Raw genomic sequence first — 15,875 nt, 5'->3', positions numbered from 1 at the left:
AGAAGCCAGCTTATGACACCGAGAAAGTTTAAGTGTGTCGTAACGTAAATAGATAGGCAAAACAACCTCAAAAGCCAACCGCAATGTTATTTGTTCATCTTGGACTTGGCAAGTAGCGAAGGTACATTAGGTGAATCACGCTTATACATCGCAAACAAGAAGCTTTTACTGCAAATATGATATTTGCTTAATCTCCATCATGTAAGTATTTATGTTTGCTGCAGACACTGCAGAATATCCTAGATCTTTTCATCTGAATTTCATAGTTTTGAAATTTGGGTTGGATTTTGTATATTTGTGATTTGAATTGAATTTCGTGTATTCGAGCTCCAGGATTATTTATCTTAAAGATTTGAAATTTCAATTGAATTTTATAAGCTTGAGATTTAATCTTTATTTTCGATTCTCTTCTTAATCAACGTCAACGTCAACGTCAACGTGACCATCAATAGATAAGAATGTTATGTTTATTATTTCATATTTAAATCTGAAAACTGGCATTAAAGCTACATAGTTTCAATTCCAACTTACGTACGTAGAATCTGTATTTATTTTATACATCTGTATCCTACATTCGTATCGCAATTTGTCATATAAACTTGATAATCATAAACGAACTGATTGTTAAACTAACAAACTGAAACTAGACTCTGGATTTGATTGAAAATTAAAACTAATAGGAAAACAGGGCGTTGCAGGTACAATTTTTACAAAGTTCTATTTACAATTACAGAACACAATAATCAGTGTCGAATACCATTTATTGCTCGTATCTCTCGGCTTGATAATCGCTTCACATTGAAGCAATTAAACTTTCTTTACAAAAGTGCACATGCCATATACAATACGTGATTTACTCCCGTTTGTCTCGTTTTTTCGTTCGATCCTGACTCACTACTCAAGACGTACCAGAGGTATTTCACCCTCTGCCGCCGATAGACTTCGTGAGTTACTCTCATTCTGCTTTGCCAATTCTAAGTAGGAAAAAGCTTTACTTAAGTAACTGTGCGCCTATTTAACTATTCGACTAACCTAAACGCTTCATCATCAGCAAGTAAAGGAGAAGCACAGAAGAAGCAACATTTTCTCTTCAGTTTTCTATTCTGAAGTATGACACGTGGTAAATGAGCTCTCTCAAACTCTACTAAAAACGGACAAATGAAAGAAAAGGAAGGAATGGGTGAGAGAGAGAGAGAGAGAGAAAGAGAAAGAGAAAGAGAGAGAGAGAGAGAGAGAGAGAGAGAGAGAGTGAAAAGTAGGAAAAACCTACCTCATCGACAAGCCTCGTTAGTGACTCGTTTCAAAAGGGGTAGTCATCTGGTTTAAAGTTCTGTCATGTTCGAGGATTATTCCAAGTATTGCATTTTCGTTTCTTCGGACATCTATTCTATTATTTGATTTAAAGTTAAGATATAACAGCAGCAATTCGTTCAGACGGCATAGACGTTGTTATGGGATATTCTAGATTTTAAACCGTCCAAAGATGGTGTTGGTAAAGCTTGAATTTTTGTTTTCAATTATATCGAACCAAAAGGATGACAAATTAATATCTTAGATTGTATAGAACGGATGATTACGAGGAGAACGTAACACTATTGCAGAGTTTGTGGACTTGAAAAATTCGTGGCTACTTCCTGTGACGATGTTCGTAGATTAAATTAGAATTTTTCAGCAGCTATTCTTACAAGATACGATGAAATAGTTAAAGTTTGCTCGAAATCTTTCGCGAAATGGCACTTTACAATATTTAAAAAAAATATTTGTGGCGGCACTCGACAACAACTATGACCGGACGACGGCAGCGCAGTGGTTAGCGTCTTTGGTTTACAAACGTTCAGATCCTGGGTTCAAATGTCGGCGCCCATAGTCCGATTTTTCTTCCACGACACCTTAATGAGAAGAAAGCAGCAGTACCCCAGCAGCGACATCTACACCAGCAGTAGCACTATCACCACGACTACTATCGTACCTCATATCAAACGCCATATTATTAAATTAAATTATTTTCATATTTAATAGATGTAAAAAACAATTTTTTTTGTCTGAAATTGTCATTAATTAATTTCTTTTTAGAAAAGTAATACCGATACATTTTTCGTGCTTCTTTCTTATCAAAAGAAATAAAAGAAAAATTAAATAAACAAACAAAATATTTATAAATAATTTAATTACCATACACAATTTAAACGCTAATAAGATGATGAAATTTCGAATACCTAAATATTTTGCACACTACCTAACGTTCTTCCTTTTACAACTTAAAAAGTCTAGTTTCGCTTGTTTAAGATTTTCGCACATCGATCGTCGCGAAACGTCTACAATGTTGTCTGAAACGAGCAGATTTTGATCAGATTTTGTGGCTGCGGCATGAACTCGCCAACTTTTTCAAAGTCCTCTGGTTGTTTGTCTGAAACAAGCGGTGCCCCAGATGTTGGGTATGTATGTGATAAATCCGGGATTAACCATCGGAAACGCGAAATAAAACGTTTTAATCGTGCAGATAACCTTCCACCGTGCAGATTTCATATTTCTCTACGTTACGACAGATAACCGTCTTCCTAAAATTTTTTAATATTTCTCCTTGTTTCTTCCATTTTATGCTTTATTTATTTATTTATTTTTATTTATTTCTTATTTCTTTTTACCTCTTTTTTATTTTTCAGAAACGTTTCACAGGAAACAGCAACGTATCCCCGACTTAACACTTCCGTTTGTTCGTTCGAAATGTTGGAAACACGCATCTTCTGCTACACTCTAATTGTCTTATCCCTATTTCTGTTGAACACCTTGATATCAATCGTATATTATTATTAAACAGAACATATGTATATCACAACAATAATAATGATAGCGATAGTGATAGTAATGATAATGATAATAACAATAATAATAACAACAACAACAATAATAATAATAATATTTCTCTTAATCGTTACACAGTACTTTATAGCCAAAGAAAATACAGAATGTATTCGGCAAAAATTTCATGCTTTTCGTTTCTCATTCGTGAAAATATCGTATGATCCTATTGATTAAATATCCGTACATCGTGGCACCATACACCATTGTGGCAAATGGTAATTTTTTATCCGAGAAGTTCGGTGAAAAGGTTCTTGCGGGAAATACAGATTTTAAAAATCCGTTAAATCGTAATCGTAATAGTAGTATTCTACGAATCTCTCTGCAGCAGAAGGATCGTTTTGCCTGCTTTCTCGTTTAAGCTTGAGTCTAACTGCAAAGAAACCTGAAATTTCGCTCGTTTTGCATTCGCAGAAATCCCAGATGTCTTTTTCCCACCTTTCCACAATTTCCATCCGAGAATACGATCGATAGCAGTCTGAACGCTGTTGTACGTCCATCCACGTGTCCTCAGCCTTTTTTGACGACGTTCCCGCGCGAGAATTCTTCTTCTTCTTCGACGACGTTTCCACGCGAGCATTCTCCCCCTTCGTCGGTCCACGGCTTTTTCCAGGTGAGGCTTGCTGGAACACTTCGAACAACAACGAAAGGAACGTTCTCCAGTGTCGACGTTTCCCCTGTTTTTATTTTTTTTTTTTTCATATTTTTCTTATTTTCGTCTTTTGTGTCGCATTTTTAGTTTTGTTTTGTTTTGTTTTTTTCTTTCTTCTTTTTTTTTGTTTCGATTTCGAGAAGCTGTCGATCGTTTGTCTCTTTGGAATGTTTTTTTTTCAATTTTGGTTTGTTTTAGATCTCTCACTGTTCGTTTGTGGTCGGTTTCGGTATCGGCGGTTTGACGCGAGAATTCAAGAAGGGACGAGAGCATTCTGGCCGGCGGAAGTCGTTTCGATTTCTGTCGATTTTGCCAGCCCTTTGCTATTTCTTTTTACTGCAAGCAAAAAATCGCGAATCATACTGTTAACGCTGCAAGAAGAGGGCGGTCAACCTTTCCAGAGGTGAATTTGTGTTTTGTCTTTCGTGTTATATATATACGTATGTTGGGCTGAAAATCATAACGATATATCCATGTCGAGATTTTGAGAAGGTACCTCAGCTGTTAAAAGTATGATCGAACGAAACTGGGTGAGCTTAAATCACTATAGGATTCTCAACCCTCCATACGAACACCTTTCTTCGTATCTCGATTTTTTCGTCTTTTTGTTTATTTAACAATCTATTAGTAATAATATTATTATAGTATGTATTTATTGAACAGTATTTTAAATCAAACGTTCGTGTAACACACCACTGGAACGATCAACACTGCTACGTTCTACCCTACTTCGGCTTGCTTGGCTCACCCAATTGTGTTTTTCTATCGTTAAACAAGTTTCCCAAGTTGAAGAAAAGTATGAAAGAGCCCTTTTCTTTAATCCTTTGCCTTATAACCTTTTTCGTACATACGTACATACGTACTTACGAAAATTTTAACCGTTCACTGTTGTAATAAGAAGATATTATATCAAATTGTATGCAAATATTGAAATATTATTTATAATTTAAAAACTAGAAGCTGAGATTCGAGTTGAAAGTTACTCTAACGAACACGACATTACATTATGTCTCTGTTGAATTGAAATTATAACTTTTTTCCATCTATAATATATAACCGTTATATAACAGTTTCAACACTTATAAGCAATCTGTGGACGTTTATGCAATATCTTTGTTCGTATCATATTGAATTATTTAAAAAATTATTAAAAGAATAGAATCTAAGTGAAGTATTGTTTCGTTCATTAAATACTGTCATTTTAGTTGAAGAGTTCTAACTTTGGATTTTATATAATACATTCTTATGCAATTTCTCATACGTTGTATACATTTGTTCCACGTTTCCTACAAATACATAATCATCCAGAGTCTAGATATAAGACAAGAGGTTAATAGGTATATGCGTGTATCTTGTGCTTTAATTTCATGCTAAAGTTTCTCTCAAATACAAATACTCAAAGATAAAGGATATTGAAAGAAAAAAAAACAAGTTTATTAAGTAAATTATGAGAGGAGGGAAGAAGAATAACGATGATTAATCTTCGACGGATAAATTTAAGCTATTTTTATTGACAATTTTGATACACTATTCAAAAAATTCGTGTCCATGAAGTTCAAACAGACCATACTCGAGCTATGCTCGATCCACAAAATTATTTAACAAAGTATCAAAGCTTCCGATACGAATCTCTCTTTTCTCTTTTTAATCCAATCGAAAAAATCGAAAAATATCGAAAGTATGAGACGATCGAAAAAACAGAAGATGCAACCGGAAATTATAAATAACACAGTTCGAGAATTCTGTTAAACAATCCCAGTATATTTAAGTAGTATCTACCAATCATTTATAAACAATTAAAAATACATTGGTCGGACTATCACCTCGAATTTGAATTTGGCATTTTTTCTTTTTTTCTTTTTTTTTCTTTTTTTCTTCTTTTTATGTGAAATCCGTTGAAAGCGGAATTTCACCGAGAAAACCAACTACATTTTCGCAATACTTTGACAGAATTCTAGTTGAAACTATACAAAAATTTGCCCTAGACAAGATGTCTCTCGTTCTCTGTTATGCATGATTCTCTTTTGTTGTTTTTGTTTTATTCTAATCGTTTCGACTGACCTTCGAATCTCCAGCGCCGAGGAATACTAGACCTATAGCACCAGCATACGCCAATAGCGTGTCCACCGCCTGCTGAGTCTCCAGAAGGATCCTAGTTTCGTTCATCCAGTCTCTGGCGATGGATCTTGACGCTCCTTTCAGGAGGTTCATGTAGCGGAGAGTCATCTTGAAGTCCCCACGATCGAGCCAATATCTGAAAGCAAAGATTCCAGAGCTATTAATCAATCTGTTAATCGGGCAGGACGAATTAAATCGTCAGTCAGATTCTAAATTTCTTCCCATTAATTAAATATCGATTTTACACGAAATGGAAATTATATTTATGTATACTTGAAAGAATTAAAATCCATTCCATATTAGAGAAATTTCTAGTTAACTGGATAATTTGGTTAACAGCTTCAAATATTGCGATTCAGATTCGTGATATTATTCGTTACACATAGTATAACTCAATTTTCTATAGTAAAACTAGACCTGCTACTACACCTACTAAACTTTACTTTTCATTTCAATAACCATTGCGTCGTTTAATATCTCAATCATTGCCACGTACGTTTCATTTTTATCATCGAAATTTATAAAATTCATCTGGATCGAACGAATAGAATCGAAATAAGACAAAGGAAATAAAGAGATAAAGAGATAAAAAACAGTTGTGAAAATCAGTCGGAAATCAGAGTCTGATATCTGAGAATATCGTTGGCAGATGGTAGGCGAGGAGCTCGGGAAACTATCATCCGAATTACCTGTCGACCAATCAACGAACGAGTCATAGATATAAAAGCGTACTAGGCGGAAACCGGGAATTGCGCTCGTCACGAAAAATTTCTTTTCGAGTTTCGACTATTCGACCAAATTGCCTGGGCAATGGTTAAACTGCAGCTTTAGATCAACTTCTTTCACACCTCTGTATCATCTGTAGTATCTGTATTACGTTACATAGCTTCGTTTCCAACAAATATAGCTTACTTTATTAAAAGAAAAATATAATATAACGCTTCGAAGAATCGGGATTTGACGCAAACGAGGTAGATCGCACAAGATAAGTAAAACGTGGATTATCAAGTGTCTGTGGATACAGATGCTCGGAGTATACTTGACATTTTTTTAATATCTCGTTTGTTACGTCGCGCTTTAAACACTTCAACTTCCTTTATCCACAAATTTGAAGATTGAAGTAGGCGAGTTGAAATCGTTCCATTGATAACAAGCATCTCTCACCAAAAACTCGCAACTGTTAAAGGAACTATGACGGTTAATAACGTGTGACGCGTCATCCACTCTTGGAACGCAGTCGAACTCGAGGATGAATCGCTCATTTCCATTTCCATTTCCATTTCCATTTCCATTTCCATTTCTATTTCCATTTCCATTTTCAGACCAGGGGTTGATGTAACGGTTGTGTCGTCGATCGTTCTCCAAGAACTTCACCACGCGCATCGATTAATCGGCGCTCGCCAGGATCGAGCTCTGTTTTGTCATGGATATCGTTACATAAAAATGGAAGAAGAACCTGTGATTGGTTTTGGCTTAATAGGCTTTCCGATAGAATTTCAATGAGAGACGGGGAGATTGGATTGCATGTATGAAAAAAGGAGGGTACAGAAAATGGAAAAGGATTGTTTTGTGATTTGCGGACGTGTGTAATACGAATTCAAATGGAACGTAAAACAGGAAAAACAAAAATATTCTATCGCATGCGTAAACAAGTAAAGGAGTACAGAAAGAGACGAGAATGTTGCAAGACACAAGAAAGGCGAAAAAGTATCGGGAGTAAAATTCAAGCAGCGTCCAGTGCCCTTCGCCGGACGTTAAACTTCAATTTCCGATACTGTTATCAAGAATTAGTATAATTTTATCAATTACTAGGCTGATAATACTAAAAGAAGAAATGAATTTATTAAAGAAGCCTGTATCGTGTACGTGATTCTCCAATTATTTAGAGCAATTTATTTGAAAGATTCGAAGTTGCGGGAAAGCGGAAACATACTTTAGAAGTATCTGTGACAATTTTATAGAACGAAGTTATTTAGAACTCGTTTAGAACGTTTAAAGAAACACACAAGAGAACAATTCTATACATCCTTTAACTTTATAAATGTCGTTGCTATTAATTGCGCACCGTCACCGTATCAGAACTCGTTTGCTTCTCAAATTTGTAACATAAAATTGAGAAATTGCCGTGTGAGTTGAAAATCATTTGAAGAAACCAGCAAGACTTGTGTAAACTGCGAACAGCAACCACGAGCTCGTATCGTTAATGTTGCACAGCGGCATGACATTGCGACATGAGAACAAACGAGCCTTAATGCTGATATCGCAAACCAAGAAACAAGAGTTTCCCTCGCGTTACAAAAAGGTTCTCTTTCTTACATACCCTACATAATTCACGAAAATTCCGTGAATTATTCTATGTAATTCTCGTCAAACTACTCGTTTTCTAATTATCTTGAATTATTTGCGGTTCGTTCGCTCCGGAAAGTGAACAAATTTGACCAAAAATTTAATCACGAAATTCTCATACGACTAGAATAAACTGCCTAAAGAGAAGAAATTATTCATTATAAATGATTAATTACTGTTTTAGAGAATGGTTTTAAGCTGTTGAGGAACGCCAATATATATGTATTTATACATTTAGTTTTTCGTTCAGTCCAAATAAGATAATAATGGCCACTTACGATGTGCAATTTCAGAATATTTCCTAGTATTATTTGTCTTGTTCAATATGTATTTATAAATATATTTTAGATGCGCGCAACTAAAAGATAAGAAATACTTGATTCTTTTTCTGGATTCTGAATTCATCAAATTCATCAAACAGGTTGAGAAAGTGTTGCTCGATAAATCTTTCAAATTCGCTCCTCTTTCTTAAATGCAATATATATAGTATAATAATATTACAGTTTTCTTTATTATTATTCTATTCTAAAATCTTGCCTAAAATAAAAAATTTCTTATAACTTATTTCAACAAGAATTTCATATATACCGACAACAAATTTTCAGAGCAAGAACACTTTTATAATTTATAATCCGGTGGAAAGTACGATATAAAGACGACTTCGTTGTTCGACCATCGATCGCCACGTTTGAACCCGTGACCAGAGAGGCTGGCATACGGTATAACAAAGTCTAGAACGTGTCGGTGAACAAAGGGTCGACGACAATATCGCCCCATCGTCATCAAATCGCATCGCAGTTGCCGCGCCAAGAAGAAACAACGACAACGCAATTGAACACGATGTTGATAAACGCGGGCCGGAAAATTAATTTCCCTGTTTGGTCACAGTTGCTCGCTAGTTTCTTCCACAGGAATTCTCTTCATCTGCTAATTAGCAGACGCGACCCGATTTTCACAATCATATTCGACACTGTAATTATGCTTGTACTGTGATTCCGCGTTAACAACCATTGATAGAAACTGCCTCGATTCTCTTTTACAACGATTAACTTTACTACCATACATTAAACTATGTATTTCTATTGGTTCTAATAGGGCTTCCGATATACACTTAAAACGTACTCTGTCCTATTTCTAATTTTCTATTTCATAATTCTTTTCTAACTAAAATAATTTAAATAATTAAAAAATAAATCTTTGAGAGGATTTGATATAGGTTTGAGCGAAAGTTTTCAGCCCAAAATTTTTCTTGTCTAAAGTAGACGTATCATCAGTGAGTAAAAGAATATAAAGATATAACGTAGGTAATTGTGAACTTTTGAACAAAATTCGCCGAATATGAATAAATGAAGATAAAATGTCGGTTATATTTAAATGAACTCGTTAGCACGCTACAAACTACGACTGAATTTCCTTTGATCGATAAATTGATAAATTTTGAATATATATATATTATAATATCGATATATCTAATACAAATAAAATGATTTCTTGGTACATTTTCGTGGAATTGGTGATGAAACGGCTAGTGTAATATTTTTTCAGGTTGCACTATTTCTCCAACATATTTAACGATTCAGCGAAAATGAAGAATAATTTTTCAAAAATAAGTTAAATGTATCAAAAATAGTTCTGTTGCCAAGTTGACTATTTTCATTTACATTTTATCTACCAATAATTAAAATATTTACTTCTATATTATACGATATATGCATATACATACACACATACACATACACATATATTGCAAATACATAAAAAGCAAACGATATAAATATATATATATATATATATATATAAAATTAAGAACAGGAAAAATTATATTGGGAGGAAACAATAGATAACATTCGAAAATAACTACCAGATCGATGACTGACAGTAAAACAAAATTCAGGTCGGAAAAGGTACCTACCTGGCCCGATGAAGAATCTCGAATGTGTTAAGATTGCTCGCATCAATCGGCTTGTCCTCGATCTCACTTTGAGTAATGGGATTGGCGTTCTTAATCATCAAGTAGCTTTGAAGATAACTAAGGAAATAGACGGGCAGTGCAGCACCTTCCTCGGGTACCATGGCTAATCGTCTGGCCACCTCTTCCACCTGAAACGTAAAAACCATAGACCATCAATTTGTCCTGTCCCTCGAATAACTCCTTATCATAAACTTTGTAATCCTTGGATCGACCAGCCATCACCGAAAATCTATTGAAATGAAAAGAAAGGATAGTGGCATCCGAACTGCAAAATTTTTTATCTGAATGAGTTTTATCAACGGTATTGTCGTTAAAGGCGATAACCAGAGGCAGTTTTCACAGAAATGAACAGTTTAGAAAATTTGGCCCTATGAACATTTGACCGACAAAGGTGTTAACTGTAGAAATCCGCGTAAGATCGTGATACGGTAATAGAACAGTAAGCGGTAACAACCAGCGAGCAGCAAAACAAGCGATGTTGCAAAAGATGTTACAAAATTGCAAAACGCGACGGCCAAATATGTTCTCAGAGTTTATGCAATGTCTTATATTTTTCAAAGTTATTATGTAGTTTTCAACTCAGGACAAACAAGTGGTAAAGAGCTTACAAGGGTTAAATAAAGCGTAGGAAACATTTTTGGTTGGTTTTGCTTCTACAGTTAGCTGTATTTTTAACATATTCGTAGGGACTTTTGACGCGATAATGACAAAAGTCAGTGTGAAATTACCTTAAGGAACCTTGCACGAAGCACATCTTCTGGAAACACTCCCCTCTTTGCAGCCTCGTCAGGAATGCTTTGAATCGCTGCTTGCACCAAAGGATCCTCTTTGGCTGGCAGAACAGAACAGAATGAACAAACCTATTAACGAATTTCTCGCAAATAATACATTTGTTTCTGAAAACTGAAAAAACAATCGATCGTTAACCAATGCGATTAATATTTCGAATTCTATACGAGAAATTATTTATTTAATATTTCCTACATTTAACATCTCGTGTTCTTTCCATTATCTTTCGTCTTTGTTCGTTCGTTCGTTCGTTCGTTCGTTCGCTATTACGTTATCGTTCCATGAAAGAACAGATCGAGTGTCATTATTATATATGAGACTAATACACAGATCAATAGGTAAAACTGCGGAAAAGCTACCTCATCTGAAATTTTTTTGCATGATTTTTGGATATGTTCTAGAAATTGATATTTTCAACCACTCTTTGAGCAGTGAAGATTCGGATAGACATGTCGTGTCAAGTTAACACACTGCGTTAGTATTGGCGAGAGAAGTCGGATGTGTTTTGGAAAGGCGGCTAACGGCGTTGAGAGAGGGAAAACTCACTCTCAGAGAAAATGACTACGGAATCAAAACCCATAATCACAACTAAAATCGCTAAATCACCCCCTACCTATATTCACGAACAGATAATAGAACAATTAAGGCAACTTGTAAATGACATTGCAGGAATTCACAACTACAGCGTTAAACAGCTAAACTTGAATCAAGCAAAAGTAACTCGGGCACTTAAAATGAAATTAAAACTGAAAGCAGCTATAAGGTTGTCGTTAAAGGCGTGATGACGTGAGGCGAGTGTAAATGTTAGAATTATTAAAGCGAAAAACATTTCGTCAACCGAAAAACTGCAAATAATGCGAATAACTGGAGAACATTATGAAACGTAAACCTCTTTCGTTGTAACATGATATTTTATAAAGACTGAAGTACAGGTTACAGGTGAAACATGTAGATCTATGGTAGCAGTCAACACATCATAGAAGAACTAATCATATTTCTTCTATGCTTCTCTTCGGAATAGAAAATTTGTGAAAATGATCGAGATTTGAAGAGAAATTAAGCCAGTTTATTCGCGTAATTAACAGAAATTAAAAGCGCGCAGGGGGAGAAAGGGGGTGTAACAGTTAAAAGGGCGCGAAATTACCACTCTTATTTCACCGATATTTCAAGCCGAAATTTCCAGTGGAAAATTAATTAACATCGGACAACGTTGACACACTCACTCCCCTAACCCGATTCCTCTTTAACAAATCGCATTACACCAGATGCCGTTGCTTTTACCGACATACATTACTTTGCAATATTACGAAATTTTGCGAAATTTTGTTCGGGACATGGAAAATGCGTGACAAATAGCCAGAAAATTTATTCGTTCGGTGGCGATACTTGTACCGTAATATCGGCACTGCGGTGAAAAAAAAAACAGAAAACAACGTGGTAATTGTTCTTTGAAGCTATTGAGAGACAAACTGATCAACTTTGATTTTTATAACATTCTCCACTCACGATTCACAAGAGAACGTGTTTCCTTTTTCGCGTTTACATATTCATGTTGAAAGGGCGAAAACTCTTAAGCATAGCAGGGCTATGTACGGCGGTACTAATTCTGCTTACTCAAGAGAAACGAACGAATCACAGTATATCATAGTCATATAGAACGTAGAAGATCACAAATCGTTGGGATTTTTACCATTTTTACGAAAGAAAAGCATGGTTAGATCAACAAACAGGTTGTTAGGTAGGTAAATTATCAAATTCTGCCCAAGTGTAAAATTATAAAATTAATTCTATAATATTGTAAAATTTTGAGATTAGTTCTGTCGTTAGTTGTAATTTTTCTTCCTGATTTCTACCGCAAAAAGGCATGATCTTTGTGTGGAATTTTTATTCTCTTGTTCATTGCAGAACCGTCCTCTAATCCCACGAAACCACAAATTGCATCACGTTTCAGTATTCTAATTCAAAGGAATTTCATTTTAATCCATTCGAAGTATACTAGTATTAGATCACGATCGTGACAGGAGTAAAACAACGTTATATTATAAAACTTGATAGCTTTTGTTGGCATCAAAGGAAGGAACGTAGATTATTTGAAAATATATTGGAGTGCTTACGTGCTGCCTTGGTGACGGCCTTGATTTCTGGTTCCAGAGGCCTGATGACTTCCTCTACGGGCGCACCTGCTGGCGCTGATTTAACAGCTCGAGCCAAGGCTTGGCAAGCTGACCAAAGAATTTGAGCATTCGATGCACTCCTTTCTTCCTCCATGCGAACTGAAACAGAAAGCAGTACAAAAACATTATGAAATATAATCGAAATAAAAATACAGTTACACACACGTGTATAGGGTAATAATATCTAGCGCCAGATACCACATAAGCTTTTACACTTAGATTCCATTTCCTTAATCCTTAATCATATTCATACATAATTATAATTATCGGCGACTCGATAATATAATTCTTTTCTCCACCTTATCAAATTTTATTCTATAGAAAGAAAGAAACGGAACGAGACAACGAAGAAAAATAGATTTTTACGTAAAAGGCGGTCGAATAGCCGCTTATCCGCGCTTCTTACCCGTGGCCAGTCTTTCGGCTAACAACGGCCTAGCGTCAAAGATCAAAGGATCGCTTGGTTTCATCGTTAAACAATGCAACCTCAAAGAACCACGTTTCTCGTTTCGTCAATTGAGTCGCCGAACAGCAGGCGAATGGAAGAAACATCGGAAAGAATTTACGAACTCGTCTCTCGCTGAAAACGCACGAACGTGCAGGATATGTACATATATGTACGTATATCGTTTGAAGAGGCTAGGGAACGGATATTTCAGCTGAAAAGCGACGGATTCGATGTGCCTTTTAACGGAGCTTTTTAGTCGACAGTCTCTTTCAAACGTGTAATATCCTCTGAAGTATAATGTCTTGCTAAGTTATGCGCCATGACAAGGAAGGGACCAAGGTAGATATCGGGACGTGTTACGTCGCGTGAGATGGTCCGTGCGACGCCCTTCATTGTCTGACCTTCAAAGCCCAAGCACCATTATACAGATCCTCAATAAACCTAAGGCCGCACCACAAACTGACTCTTATTAGCTGGCAGGAACCTTTAATCATGCAAGTATTTTCGGTTTATGGCTGGTCCTTAGAACAGTCCTTAGGTGTATTGCGCGTTCTTATAAATTACGGAGAAAGCGGATATATGTCTAACGGAAAAGCAGGTTTTTCCAATAAACAATGTCGCCCATGAGCTCACTTTCCTAACGGAAAGTGTGAGCAACGAATCCGCTTTCTTCATGCAACAAAGACACCCACTCCGAGCTTTCCTCCGTAATCACACAAGAACGAACTTCACTTGTTCTCCTAACTACAGAGCAGTCACTTCATCTCTATACTTGTTCTCACGACTGCAGAACAGTCAACTTGTGCTTTAGACGTCCACAATAACATTCCAGTAACATTCTAAGTCAGTTAACATCAACTCGAGTTAAAACACAGTTCAAGGAACAGCAGGAGTCAGAAGTCAAGCCATCAAAATCTCCAAGTCGAAGACAGTCAATCGACAGAAGATACATTATCACAGTAGCCAACACGAAGCGAGTCTCAGGTCGTACTCATTCGTAGCTTGTCATTCCACTTACGTAACCTTGTATTTCATTGAAGTTGTTGGAGCGTTAAAAATATATATTAACCTGTTAATATCAGCGTTATATTCATTCAACCAACCTTATTATCTGAACCGAAATAAGGGATCGAACGATTCGTGGCGTCGATTAGTTAAATCGTAACGGGAATTTACGACTCCCGTTGGCGCGCTTCTTCGAGATCGCGTCTCCCCGCGAACGGTCGAAAGTTCAGGACGAGCACGCAGAAGGAAACTTTCGCGGCGAGAAATATGCAGGAACATATCATTATAAGTGGTTTCCACATTTTAAAATTGCAAATAATTGTAACATTCTTGGAAAATATTACCTCATCCTGAAAATTTCCACCATCTTTTTCTGTATCTGATTATCCACCCACTAATTTCACTCTCTCGTTGCTGGTTTAATCACTACCGTGATTTAAACTCCACTTATGCAACTCGTCAGGCATACGTTTGGATGACATTCGAACACTCAATCTGTTCGTTCGTATCGTCGATTCGACTTCTAATTGAAGATTTCGCTTTTCTGCACGAGATTCTATATAATATCGATGTATTCGTAGAATTGGATCGTTTCCATTAATAGGCAAAGTAATGAAACTTGTATGTACACTTCACGAGTACATGCAACCCTATAACACGTTTTACGTAAAAAGAGAGATACATCCTGCTCCGGTTTCTCGATACAAATTAAGAAAACTTTTATTTCTATATCGTGCTACGAAACACTTTTCTTTCTTCTAACGTACGATGCATTCTTTCATTTAATTTCTTTCAGAATGTTCGGCATTTTCGTAACAAGAGAAAAATTTATCAATAGATTAGCTTTCTTTGAAGAAAATCGACGACGTACGGATGTATGAATTAAAATGAACAAAGGAATATTCAAACATTATTTCTTCCGCTTATAACACTTAAAACATCCGAAAATAGAGTAAGGAAAAGCCCTTTAATTCTTAAAACAACAAAGATTAGAAGAAACGGAAAATCGAGAAAAACCCATATATCGAAGAAAAAGATATGAAGCCTTTAATGCTGTAAGAATTGAAAAATCTAAAGATCGGACGAAAAAGAAATTCTAAAATCCGTAAACCCTGAAAATGCAATAAATCCAAAGTGAGAGTAAAAGAAAACTCGCAGAACGATTCCCTCGAAAAGCTATCGATCGACCAAAAATCCAAGAAACAAAAGCATCGCCCCCAACCCTCCCCATCGAAACAATGTAAATTTCAGTTGAAACGAATTGGACGAGGAAGGGAAGGATCTCGATGGATCGCGAGAATTCGATCGTCTGAATACCTGAAAGAGAGGAAGCCTCGAAAAAGTGGTAGTATGTTGGAAGGTGGAAGGGGTTGTGACACTTCGCATGGAGACGGGGTTACTTGGACCAAATTATTCGAATTGACGCGAATAATAAATCACGGCAGCGGTACCACTTGATCCACATAGATTTCGTTTTTCTCGTGGCCGACATTACTGATAAGCTTGACCGAC

At 36.1% G+C, this 15,875-nt stretch overlaps 1 protein-coding gene across 9 annotated transcripts in view; it reads right to left on the bottom strand.

Moving 5' to 3' along the window:
* Positions 1–15,875, bottom strand: part of Mitofilin (inner membrane mitochondrial protein mitofilin) — a 97,056-nt gene that overhangs the window by 60,307 nt on the left and 20,874 nt on the right. For 6 of the 9 annotated variants that reach the window (XM_069122331.1, XM_069122333.1, XM_069122330.1 and 3 more), the window contains 5 exons: positions 12,851–13,009; positions 10,676–10,779; positions 9,888–10,075; positions 5,573–5,765; positions 2,133–3,490 (listed from right to left, as the gene is read on the bottom strand). In XM_069122331.1, the coding sequence (XP_068978432.1) occupies positions 3,170–3,490; positions 5,573–5,765; positions 9,888–10,075; positions 10,676–10,779; positions 12,851–13,009 (965 nt within the window). In that variant the 3' untranslated portion in view covers positions 2,133–3,169. Of the gene's footprint in view, positions 1–2,132; positions 3,491–3,512; positions 3,848–5,572; positions 5,766–9,887; positions 10,076–10,675; positions 10,780–12,850; positions 13,010–15,875 lie in introns of those variants that run through there. The other 3 variants (XM_069122339.1, XM_069122337.1, XM_069122338.1) reach the window with 2 other exon arrangements.

The sequence above is a fragment of the Bombus flavifrons genome, chromosome 10, assembly GCF_040668555.2.
Source record: "Bombus flavifrons isolate JBK064 chromosome 10, iyBomFlav1_principal, whole genome shotgun sequence".
Taxonomy (NCBI): Eukaryota; Metazoa; Arthropoda; class Insecta; order Hymenoptera; family Apidae; genus Bombus; species Bombus flavifrons.
The sequence above is the reverse complement of the archived record's forward strand: the minus strand, read 5'-3'. Positions and strand labels throughout refer to the sequence as shown.